Consider the following 13,346-nt stretch of genomic DNA (forward strand, 5'->3'; position numbering starts at 1 on the left):
AGGACAGGCTGAGATGGTTGGGGTTGTTCAGCCTGGAGAAGAGAAGGCTCCTGGGAGACCTTATAGCAGCCTTCCAATATCTGAAGGGGGCCTACAAGAAAGCAGGAGAGGGACTTTTTACAAGGGCATGTAGTGATAGGACAAGGGGTAATGGCTTCAAGCTGGAAGAGGGGAGATTTAGATTAGATATCAGGAAGAAATTTTTCACTTTGAGAGTGGTGAGACACTGGAACAGGTTGCCCAGAGAAGCCGTGGATGCCCCATCCCTGGAGGTGTTTAAGGCCAGGCTGGATGGGGCTTTGATCAACCTGGTCTAGTGGAGGTGTCCCTGCCCATGGCAGGGGGGTTGGAACCAGATGATCTTTAAGGTCCCTTCCAACCCAAACCATTCTATGATTTTATGATTTAAGGTTCCTTCCAACCTAAAGCATTCTATGATTAAATAATTCTCACTTATGTTTTTCTTTCCTTTTCTTATAATTTCTGTAGATCTCCTTAGCTTCTTTTTGTGTTTCTCTATTTCTTGATATCTCCAATTCCTAGAGCTGCTTTTTATGCATCTAGGGATAAAGATATGCTAAAGGAATTGGGGGTGTTATTGAAGCAAAATTATGGCATATCTAAATTTATTTTAATACCTTTATTTTACTTGTAGGGCATGGGTGGAAGTTGAGTGTTCTGAAAACTTAACAGATGAGGAGATAAAACAGCTAATTTTTTTTTTTTTCATGCTCAAGCTTTGGTATTGCTAGCACACGGTGGAGAAAACCACACATGGAGAAACGTTATAGCACTTGCTTTACTCTTGTGTTCCTGGTCATCTGAAGACTTACTAATTTTTCACTGGAATTAACCAGGCTTATCGCTTCCCCACATATATTTTATAGAAATAGTTGTTTACAAAGAATGCAAGTTACTTTCAGGCAGTGTTAGTGAACAGTGGGCATCTCTCTGCCAAGGAACAAAATTGAGAGCAATAAGAAAAGAGCATGTATGGCAGTGCTGCTGTGTAAATGTATACAATCCAAATCAAAAAGTCATGGGACTAATGGTTTTGTGAAAGGGAACTGTGGAATGCTTTCTGCATCTTGCTAACTTCCATACCCTACTGAGCATAGCTCAGCACTTAGAGCCAAGTTCTGCCTTCTGATGCAGGCACTTGGCTCTTCTTTCCGTCTAAGGCATGTTCATCTGAGATCAATATTTGGCTTTTATTTCAAACAGACAAGTAAAAAATGAGTAATACATATATGTTGCAAATTGAGAAAATGGTGTAAGTAAAATTGCATATTTAATTTAAGAATAATTTTTCCTTTGGAGCATTTGGTAGAACTCTAACATTTGTCTCTTGCTTTTACTGTTTCAATCCTGTGAGGAGTAAGACTTTAACTTGTGGAGCTTTTGCTGCTTATGACCACATATCTGAGAAGTTAATTCAGACTGTCATGTTAACAATGATAATCCTGATCTGGGTTCATTTGTGTGTTTGTGCAACTGAATTCTGGGGGGGTTTTTTAAGGAAAAACATCTCCAGGGGAAGGTATTTCTTATTATTCCCCTGCTTTTTTCTTTATTTTGAACTGTATATGCCACGTTACTGATATGCATATATATATGTATGCATGCTCAGTGGCTTGCAGCGGCCCAGCTGCGGCAGCTGTAGAGCTTGCCTTTGGACTCTGAGGCTTTTACTTTCTCTGTTCTGCAAACTGTCCTTCACTAAGATTTTGTGCAATGTTGTTTTTTCACATTCTCTAGTGGCACTGAAATGATCTCCTTCAGCCAGCACATCGGGTTGGTCTGCTGCCCTGGCAGTGCAAAATAGGATGGCTGCTGTTGCTTGGCAGAGAGCTGAGACAGGAGGTGGAGGAGGTGATTCTCTCCCAACAGCAGTTCCCTGTTTCCTCATAGAGAGCGGCCCAGCCTAGATGAAAGCACAGACTCAATTCAGTCCGCAGGAGATCAGTTGGACCATGCTACTAAACCTCAGGAGTTACCTAAGCTGAATACTGTAGAGGGTGTATATTCTAGAGATTTACTGGCTGAAATGTCTGGAAATGACATTTGCTATACAGCATTATACTCCCAAGAAGAAATATGTAACGTATATGGAAAGCAGAAGGAATATGAGCAACTTTGCCTGCTTTTAAAATATGTTCTTTTTTTCCTGCCCCTGCTTTCTCCTCTCCCTCTCCCCTCTTGCCCCCCCTCCTACTCTCTCAGCCATGAAGACTTTGAATTTATATCGGGGACCCGCATGCGCAAGCTGGCTCGAGAAGGACAAAACCCACCGGAAGGCTTCATGGCTCCTAAGGCTTGGACTGTGCTGACAGAATACTACAAATCCTTGGAGAAGGCTTAGGCCTCTTATTAACTGCAGATCAACCTTTGACTCCTCATTTATTTACGAGAAGGGGACCACACAGTCACCGTTCATGTTGCTTTGTTGTGGTGTGTGTCAGGAAGTTCTTCTCTGAAAACAGACTCTTTCTCCCTAACTTAGCATCATTCTTTGCCTGTCCTTATGGGATCTATTATGTCCTGGCACCTAACTAGCTGCTGGGTTTAATGTCTTCTCTTTTATTACAGTTATTATTCTTGCAGTAGGATTTTTAACTCTTGTCTTTTTTTTATATTTTACTGCCTCTGTCCTATAAGTTCTGCAGCTGTTAAATAGATGCAGCTTTTTTTCATGTTATTTAAACTTCTGGGTAGTGTCTGATTTTAGTAGTTTGTAGGAGAAAATGTAATGGTTAGACCCTTAACTATGAATAGATTATCTATAAATCAAAAAAGTAAGTAAGTTTTAAAACATCCATAGAAGTGTCCTCAACTTTATCTCATCATCATCTCTGGAAGCACTTAACATTTATTTCTCACTGTATGTAATCAAAAAGCAGCATTTTTTATGTAGCATAAATAATTAAACTTTTTTGCTTTCTTTTATTTAGTTTTGGAGTTCATTGAGTTGTCTGGTGATTCTCTTCTGCTGTGGACCTGTAAAGATGGCCAAGTAATGAATAAAAGAAAATATCTTGTTTTCATTTGATAACTGCTCCAGATTTTTTTTATATATGCTTGTTGCCATAGGTGCCAATGAGGAGTGTTTCATTTCATTTGCTATAACTTGCCAGGTTCTGGTTCCAGATATACTTGTTCAGTGTACTACAACTTGAAAAAAAAATATGGCAGACCAACCTTGAATTCATGTTTAATTATTGCAAGAAAAATAAAAAAAGTCCTTAAAACTTGTAATTTCCTGTGGTACAAATGCATAGTCCTGAGGTTAATTTTCTGGCTGTTTTTCAAGGTCTCCAAAGAGTAATCTCCTTCTCTTGGTTCAGCCTTGCTTGCTTGAAGGGCAAAGCATATGTTCTTCTTCTAGGATTCTTCAAAAATCCTGAAGTTGGCTAATTCAGTATGTGAAACATTAACTGCCAAAGGAAAACATACAAAATCTTTAATTGTAAAGTAACACTGACCTATTGGGGTCTTTTCAAGCATTTGCAGGTAATCAATGAACAGTCATAACCCCTTTTGGCCTATTAGCTAGAAACTGTCTCGTATCTTTCTCACGGAAACTTACTTTTCTGTTTTTTATGTAGGAGGAACAAGCTCAATGTTGTTTCTAGAATGTTGATACTGGTCTGCTGCTGAGCCTGGATGAAGCATATGTTCATCTAGATTTTTTTGGATGGGGGGAAGGTTGTGAAGAAGGGGAACTGTGTAATGAATGGGACAAATGCTACTTGCAATCTTTGTTTAATTGTTCACAGTAGAATTTAAGAAAAATGCTTTGAGAATTACTTCCTTCTGTTTTCTTCCCCTGTCTCTTTTGAAGAGATGTAGAAAGTATCTTTTAATGGGATTCTTACGTCTGATAGAAAGTAAGACAGAATTGGGAAAAGACAAGAAACATGTTTATTAGTGAACCACAACAATTACTTGAGGCTGTGTTTTGGTAGTGTAAAGCTTAGTTCTTCAGAATTGCTGAACAGATTTTCTTAAAACTTGGCTTTCTTTTTTTGATTGTATCAATATGTAGGATATGCAAAATCCAGAAGAAAGAGTCAGTTCATCTGTGTGCAGCTGTTCATGCAAAATTTCAAGTTCAACTGTGAAGGTAAAAAAGGGTTATCAGCTGCTAAAATGGGATTTGCTGTTGGAAGTTGGAGTTTGGACTCTTTGCTGCCAGGTTTGGTTCTTCTGCTAGGTATGATGAAAGATAATAAAAATATTCTGGCAGAATAGCAGACACAGGTGAAAGTCTACAGAAGTTAATGTTTTAAAAGTGCTACATTGCTGTATGAAGTCCAGAAAATAAGTGGTAGTGATGAGCATGAATGTGAATCATCCAGTAAAGCTAATTTAGAAGCAGGAATGCCTTCAAGCAAATTAATATAGTGATAACAAGCAGATCTAGTTTTCATACTTAGCTGGTTTGATGCTGAGGCCCCTTTCTTAGAGACCTTCTGGAAAGCATTCCTTGCAAGGCTCTGTATTAAAGAAGCTTTCAGGTTTGTTCTAACTTTTAAGCCAATGGCCATGGCATTCACAGCATAATGCTGATTAAGAACAGGAGCATCTGGTCGATTTGTGGGCAGGACTAGCTCTATACAGTATTTTCCTGTATCATATGAATTTTCACTGTAGAGTTCACATTCTTCCTCTTGTCTGCAGCTGCTTTTTTTAAGGAAGCCATACTTACAGGAAAGGGCTACCTCAGAAATTACTCTTTTGCCAGTGTCTCTTTAGCTTTTTCTCTACCTTATCTCAGTGGGTAGCGTTGCCAGTTGGCCAGTCCTAACGTTCTATTTTTAACAGTAGGTTCAGCTTCCTTAAGGGTGCTATGGCATTTGAGACACTTCTGAGACAACAGTTGGGTGTCTTCCAGGAGACGGCAACAGGACTAATGAGGTAATGGTTGTTGCACCCAACACCTGTCTTTCAACACCTGCTGTGTCACCAAATAGCAATGACCTCATGGATATGAGGACAAGCAGGACCTAATTTTCTGGCTGGGAAAATAAAAAAGCTCCAATGCCTCATTTCTTCAGTTCCTAAACCAACTCTTTTTTACTAAAAAAATACTGATACGTACGTGAATCACGAATCTAAGGAATTATATAGGTGTGTTGTTTTCTTAGGAAGAACTGCAAAATCAAGCTTCCAAGTATGCCCTTTTTCTAAAGGTGATTTTGCTTTAACAATCAAGAGGAGTTTTACTCTGTTCATTAAGATGAAAAATGTCAAAAAGTATTCCCCTTGCCTCCCACCTTCTGTGTGATCTACCTTATAAATGGTTCTTTACCGTATCTTTTTGTACAGTCTCAGGATGGTTATTCACTTCTAGCTGATCGTTCTGATGTATTGGACATGTGATGTATGAAAGTAATAACACCCTCAATTCGTATGGCTGATAGAATGGCAATCTGGACCCAGCTTTCCAAAATACACAGATTAATGAGGTAGGTGGAGATTACCAAACCCTAATCCTCAGGGTTAAATGAGTGGTACAAAATTACTACCTCTCCTAGGTGAAATGATTAATTCCAGATGAATTTGATTCCTGCAGTACCTATGAGCAACTTAAAAAATTCTCTACAAAAAAATTGCCTTTTTCTTTTTGTATTCTCATGGCTGAGAATTTTATTTTCCTATGTGAGCTCCCGTATGCCTGTTTTTAACTAATGTGAATATTCAGGGTAACTTTTCACGGAAGGTTCTACAGGTTGTGATGGAAAAATAGAGGAATGCTGAGGATGCTGACTTCTGTCTGATTTTTTTTCTTTCAGTAGGGGATCTGAGCACTAACAACTCAGTAATATATCAGAGATGCAAAATGGAAAATGTAGACTAGGTCACAGGTTATTTTTTTAGATGCAGTCTGGAGCTAACCAAGCTTCTATGTCTGAAATAATTCCATAGAGGAGAGGGAGGAAAATAGTGGATGTCTTGGCGTGGTGGTGGAAATACAACAGGGCTACCATGAGCTGTGTAGCCAATACTGTAATTGGCCTGAGTTTGGACCTCCCTTGCATTTCATATTTCTGTAGTTTCAAAAAGTTCCACAGGTGAGTCACACAAAGGGTTAAACCTAACTGCCTTTCCGTGCTACAAGAAGAATAAAAGTTACTTTGAGCATCTGACCAAATACTAACAGTAGTCCAGATCCTTTTCCCTTCCTGGCAGATTAAAGGTGCTAATCAATGTATTGTTCCCTTTCCCTGTAAATGCTGACAGCTTCAAAAATGTTTGTGTGTGTCACTTTCAGTATTTACACACGTGTCATCCGTTATATCTCTGGTCATGAATCTTTAAGGTTTTGTGCGAGGCACTGTAGGAACATGGAAAAAAATCTCTCATCTCTTCTCACCTGTGAGTCAGAAGATAAGTTTACTGCATCTGTGGCATCATCTCCAAAGACTGGGAAAGGGAAAACTCTTCCTTCACTTAATATAGGAGAGTCTACAGGACAAAGTAAGATGGAAACAGAATCTTCATTTACCTTTACGTGCAGATCTGCTTATCCCTCTATAGGCATGGGATTTACTGTGGTGGTTGAATACTAGTAAGAATGTGTAGGAATGGAACTCCTCAAACCTGGCACAGAATCCTTCACCACCACCTGTAAAATAATAGGGACTTCAGCATGGAGTGAGTTGGCTGAATTATATTGTAGAATGAAAGCAACTGGTAGCTCAGAATTAGCATTTTGTGGTTCTTTATGAATCGGTCTCAGACACTCGCTTACCAAAACTGCCGATTTAGATGGTGTTCAAGAGAAGAGTGACACTAGTTCCATTTTTTTCATGTTTAGACTTTTTTACAAGATGGAGCCGAGAAGCTAGATTGCCAAGGGTAAACTTAAAGCCTTCAGTGGCTGACCCATTGGATATGAGAGTTCCTTGCCAGCAGCCAAACAAGTATTGTGTAAACGTGATTTAAAGGAAGACTGTGCTGAGGTTTCTGCTCAGTTGTGGTGTTTTACCTTGAAGAAAGCCTGAGGGCTGGAATAGCAGGGCCTCTTTTAAGTTTGCTTTCTCATTTCACAAAAAACTTTTTGATTATGAATATAGATTTTTTTTTTTTTTTTTTTACTGGGCTTTTGAAGTGTCCGTTGAAGGGTTTTCTTTGTGTCTCCTGCAAACTCTATGTCTGCGTTTTGTGGTACTAGGATTTTTTTTACCTGTATCCCTTTTCATTATTTAGTCTTTATTAAAATCACTTTTTTCTTCTTTATGGGAGGGTATGTATGTGCATGAGCCAGAAACATGCCTTCAACATTTCCAGAGCCGTTTGCCCTAGAAACCTCATCTTGATATCATTTTGAAGTTGAGTGGGGAAGGCAACTACACTGAAAGCTAGAAAACACTGCTTTAAAGCCACATCTGGAATTCTTAGACAGTAAATGGCTCCAACTTAAAACAGAGAATACAGAGATTTTATATGCCATAAAACTCTAGGAGCCTTGGATTCAGTATAAGGACTGTCACCCGACCTTCATGTTAAAATCCATCTACACAATGCTTTGAAGTATGATTGCAGTCAGAACGCTACCTGTCGATGTATAAAAGGAGGAAAAAATAATAAATCAGTTTCAGTATAAACTTCAGTGGGGTGGAAATAGTGCCCAAATCTTGCTTTTATCCTGTGCAAACAAAGCTGTTTTGTCTGTGGAGTCCTACACTCATCACTCTAAATTGCCTCGTATGAGAACAATACAAACATTTTGGCCATATCCACTTATTTTCATCTCATAACAGCAGTTATGATTGCAAGCAAAAGATTCTAGGTTTTGCTGAGTACCTGCAGATCTCCAGGCTTTCTACCCAGATGACCTGTGCCTGAATTTTTGTGGTCTAGTAAAATTTGTTGGAATAATTGTGATGAGACAGATGAGAGACACCAGTATCTGTGTGTTAATATTCCCTGAACATCATTGGTGCGTTTTATTTATTACAAAACATGACATTTTGTTCAGGAGTACAAACCCACTCTTCTAACATAGGAAACATTTTTCTGATACCAGGAGTGCTCCTCAGAGTAAGAGAAAACATTTAGGCTTTTGTACTTAATTTGATTTCATTAACAGCTTTCTCAAATGCTTAAGTGGAAGCAGGAAAGACTCCTTAAACTTTAGACATTGGGTTCAAATGGGTTGCCCACTGTAGAATGGAGAACCGCAGCTTGATGGTCCACAGAAGGTTGTTTGCAGGATTGCTCATGTGACATTGAGTTCTGCCTTGCTTATAGTTCATCTACCACCTGTGAAAAACAGTATTTTGATCATTTGATTCAATTGTTTCTAGATAATAAGGCAATCGTGAGACAAGATCATGTTTAAACATAACTTTCCTAGCAGTATTATAGTTTATATTTAAACTAGGATGCAGCCCGAAAGATCCAGTGTTGTATGAGAGAAGATTTCCTGTCATACTATGTGACGGCAAAGCAATAAACACGCCATCAGAGTCAACAACAGAAGTACAGTGCAAAATGCTAAGTATTATTGACATTTCTTCATTAGAGACAGTTATAAATAACTCCTTTGTTCATTATTTCTTCAAGGGAAAATACTGCTTCTTTCTGAAAACTGAAAATCTGTTTGCCTTACTTGGTAGTTAGAGACATTCAGAATGGCAGTGATTCTTCATAGTTTTTACTGTGAGTATTTTTTAAATACATGCACGCTTCTGAGTTCCACAATTAAATGGCTTTGCAAAGAATGTTAAAGGTTTGAAGTTTGTCTTTGTAAACTTTCTTGACTATTTTACTTATAGTAGTTTGGTCATTTTCTCCCTCGCAACAAATTAAAAAATCTTATCTGAATCTTACGTAGAGAGATTGGGTACAGAATTTTCATCAGCTATTAAAATAACTGTAGCTGGTTTCCTTTTCATACACAACCTTCTGGTTCAGAGATGTCCTTCATTCATATCATGAGGATTTCTTGTCAAATACTTCATGTGCAGGAGAAGAGTGTATTTGAAGATGGTGAGTTGATGGTGGAGAATTCCAGGACAGCCTCATTCAAGCACTAGCAGTAGAAGACCACATCTTGTAATATGTAATTCTTTCAAAAGAATATTGTGCCTTTTCTATAATCATAGTTGGGATATAAATGCAAATTCAAAGCAGCATATTCTTTTTAAACGACGTACGGAAAGAAGTGAAAAACTCCCCACTTCCTTTTCACATTTTTACTGTACTTGAAAAATGAAACATAAATGTCCAGATTTTTCCATTTCCATATTTAAAGATGTGTCTTGATGTGAGACCGACGTGTTTTCTCTCTCTTACTCAACCAGTTGCATTATCTTGAGTTTGAGGATTTGCTGAATATTGGCAAGGAACTGAAAGTTGTGGTCTATCTAGACCAACCCTACACTAGATAGTTTCAAACAAGCAAACTTGTCTTTTCATTTAGACATAATTAATTTACTTTTTTTCACCTGTATGTAACTTGCAACAACTCCTCGTTTCAGATTTTTATACATAACCATGTAACTAATGAAAGAATATTCAGTCTCTTCACCCATTCTTGACTTGATTATTATCCTCTGTGTGTCGGTAGATCTTGAAATGAATGCTAAGGAAGTAGGTGCCTTTCCACATTGATTTTGTGACGTTAACTCTGGAAGACACTGATGTTCATTAATGTGAACTTGAAGAAAGATCTGGCTGCCTGTGGAGAAATGATTCTGATTGTATTGAGAGCCCGCAGAGTGCCTGCTAACTCTCCTATCTTTAAGTCTGTGCCTGAATTCTGGGATACAGAATCTTTATTTTGACAGAAAAGGCATAAGTCACTGTTTTCTTAAATGTGACACAATGGGGGTTTCCAAAGAAATAGATTTATCTTAACTAGTAAAATAAAGATAAAAATGTAAACTAGGAGCTTTTTAGCTAGTGGCATACAAAATGATCAGTACAAATTAAAGAAGGCCTGCCCACTAAAACCCAGAGATTTTTGCCTGTGTATATCCCCAGGGAGACTACCACTAATGTGAAGAATTCCAGAATCGAAGAGGATTTTATGCAGTATGAATTTATTATGCATTTCATGGTTCCTGTGGAGTTTTCAGTATCTGCTCAATCTATACAATTTTAATAAAATACGGGCTTATAGTACGTTCTGCTCTTGTATCTTTTTCTTCCTTTTCTCATAAAACACTCTGTTATTGTTTCAAGCTGAAAATTTTCTAGACTTGGATGTGCCAAGAGAAGCATCACAGTTTACAAGGGAACTCATGCAGTTTAGAGTTTCATCAGTCAGCCGTGAAAACTATGAGAGAAGGGGCTGAAGAGTGTTCTGTGACAATGGAGTTTCTAATTTTGGTCAGGGCCAGTATAACAGGGGCCTACAATCTTTTTTTGGTGGCAGACTACTACAGGTATGTAGATTTGGGGTTTTTTTCTTCCTTTGTTGGTTTTTTTGTTTGTTTTTAGTAAGCGTCAGTCAGCCTGTAATCTTGTTATTGTTTAATTATCTTCTGAGCTTCCTTTAATGGTAGTCTGTGAGCCTTTGTGGGAAATGCAACTCACAAGTTTAAAACCATTGCTCTAGAATAACAGCTTAAAAGTCTTCATGAATTTTGTCTGTATAAAATTACAAAGTACAGAAGCATTTAAAGAAACAAGAATAAGAAGAAAAGGAAAGAATAAAAGAAAATGAATGGAGTAGGCAGTATTTGAGGGGTTAGCACATTCCCATTTAGGGCAAACTCCTTTTTACATTCACCACATACAGGACAGTTGCTGGTATGTATTGGCTGTCTGGGTTTGTATATCACCACAAATGCAGGTAAGAACCCAGTGAAAACTAAGACAACAGCTCCAAACCAACCAAGGCTTAGAAGGCAAGCTTCTGAAGGAGAGATGACTCTTGCCCTCTAGTTAAGGAAGTGGAGCAAAAGAGGAACTGAGACCCTGAACTTAGGGACTGGATCTCTTGTATGTTAGATGTGCAGTAGGAGCCAAGACAAATAGCACTGCTTTACCTGGTGGAACCTGGATGGTGGTCCATCTAAAATAGTCTTGTATACAGAAAATGTTGAGCCTTGTCAGTGAAAGAAGAAATCGTGTAGAGTACTAATGTTCTTCCACTTGCTTTTCTCATTAGAAAAGCAAGCATTGTCTGGCACGTGGTTGCTGCCTTAACCTTGGCTGCTTTGGGATTGTCTTGGGCCTGATGGCCTTAACCTTTCTTACTGGTTTGCCTGGACTCTAGCTGTCTTTGTGGGGCTTCAGGAGCGGGTTCTCTTTGGACTCTAAGCTGCTTTCTCACTGTGGCAGATGCTGGATCTCTTTCACAGACACTTTTTTTTTTTAGGCTTCCTGAAGCGTGCTTTTCAGTGAGCTTTGCTATTTTTACTGTCTTTGGAACATGTTTTTGTGGTCTGTGGTTTTGGGGATGTGGGGTTGTTTTTTTTTGCTCCCCCCTCATATTTGTGGAGCTGAAAGCAACAGTTGCTGTAGTATGAACCAAAGTGTCCCTAGTTTGTCATCTCTCTGTGCTTCTGCTTTTCATGTCACAGCTTCCAGTCAACAGCCTACTTGCTGAGAAGCAGAAAAAGCCTTGATACTGTGCAAGCACTGTCCAGCAGTAGTCAAAACACTGGTGTGTTATCAATACTGTTTCAGTCCCAAATCCAAAAGGCGATGCCATATGGGCTGCCGTAAAGCAAGTTAACTCCATCCCAACCAAACCCAGTAAACCTTTGCTTGTTGACTGGAGCTGTGAAGGCTGGAGCAGATGCAGCTCCAGAAATCCTGAGATTTTTCCACGTTGGGCAGCAACTGCTCCTCTGATGTAGCCAGAGAGATGGTAAAGGTAGTTGCAATTGCGTGTGACTGCTGTACTTCTATCTGCTTCGATCTGTGGAACATCAAGTGGTAATGTAAGTGTGAAGTGCTGAAAGAATTTGTGCCAGATCTGGAAGCAGAGCACTGCGATTATTTGCAGGAGGGTTTTTATTCTTGCCATGATATATCACTTTTTTAGCACAACAATCAGAATGGGTTCTCCTCAAGAAATGAGGAAGACTAGTACGAGCTTAAGTGATATGGAAGGAACTGAAATTCTGAATTGAAATTAAGAAAGTGAAGAGCTCTGAATTGTCTTTTTCTCTTAAAGTCTCTTAATAATACATCATCTTTTGACCTCATCTCTGCATTGTTCTATATTTCGTTTTCTCTAATGCTTCCATGATGAGCAATATGGATCAAAGAGATTAAACCTTGTTCACTACTAGTCTGACATAAAGGCCATGATTCTTCAGTATTTCAAGGTAAAATGATAAATAATCATGGTAGCGAGGAAAGCCTCCTTGTTTGAAGTATGACACAGTTAAGTTGCATCTGGTAGCACTTCATTTGCAAAATGTTCACGGAACTGTTCTAACACCATCCACGGTACTGATGCACAAACTGGGAAATAATCAAAAATGCCTATTTGTTACAGGCTTTATTGGAAACAAAAAGTAAAAGGGAAGCCCTCTGTTCTCCAAGTAAAAACAAATCAATCCTGCAATGAAAAGGGGGCATGAGGGATCATTAAAACTTCAAATCAGCAGGGACAAAATACTAAAGGATTTTAGTGTTTTCACTAATATTGGTCTTAAGCAGGGTTCTTTACTGAAGACTACATTGCATAAAAGCTGCAAGATTAAGCTTGTTCAGAGAACCGAGTATCAGTATTTGTTGTTTTCAAACTGACACAATTATTCAAGAGCTGCTAAATTTGCTTTAATCAATAGCACTTTTAAACTGTAGGAGGACAGAAAAGTGCACTTGGAATGTGATAAATTTCTTGATGGTTTAGATTTTTTGCTGTTCTCTGGTACCATGAGTATTTTCAGCCCAGCCTGAAAATACAAAGCTGAATCTGCAGATTGATGGTTGTTAGCCATGAGCATGTCTCTGAGCTCTGTCACAGCCTCTCTGTGGACCTGTTGACCTTGCACTAATTAGAAGATATTCCCAATGGGATAACTGCATTATAACAATATCCTTACTGCTCATGCTCTGGGATTAATTTAATGGGTGCAGTGCAAAATGCTACATAGACTTCTGTGAGAACAGGCTGCTATGGGAACAGCTGGCTTAGCATGTTCTTGCCTTGGTAGACTTTCAAGCTACTTGGACCTTCTTTCAGTGGCAGTCAGTGCTGGCAGATGCCCTTTTATGTTCAGAGGTGAATCTTGTCCCTGGAAAAGTAATTTTGTAAGTGCAAAAAAAGGGCATTGTGGTTTCACTGCAGGAGTCAGTACTTGATCTTTTCCTGACAGCGCTGAACAGACCTTTCTGTCTTGTATATTAGAATGGCTAAATTGGAAGATTGG

General features: G+C 38.7%; 1 protein-coding gene across 1 annotated transcript in view; it reads left to right on the forward strand.

Annotated features, from left to right (window-relative positions):
* The window catches only part of PAPSS1 (3'-phosphoadenosine 5'-phosphosulfate synthase 1), a 43,712-nt gene extending 40,664 nt beyond the window's left edge, over nucleotides 1-3,048 (forward strand). The window contains exon 12 of the mRNA XM_074147271.1: nucleotides 2,224-3,048. Within this exon, the coding sequence (XP_074003372.1) occupies nucleotides 2,224-2,362 (139 nt within the window). The 3' untranslated portion in view covers nucleotides 2,363-3,048. The remainder of the gene's footprint in view (nucleotides 1-2,223) is intronic.
* The last annotated feature ends 10,298 nt before the right edge of the window (nucleotides 3,049-13,346 follow it).

Source organism: Numenius arquata, chromosome 5 (assembly GCF_964106895.1).
Source record: "Numenius arquata chromosome 5, bNumArq3.hap1.1, whole genome shotgun sequence".
Lineage (NCBI taxonomy): Eukaryota > Metazoa > Chordata > Aves > Charadriiformes > Scolopacidae > Numenius > Numenius arquata.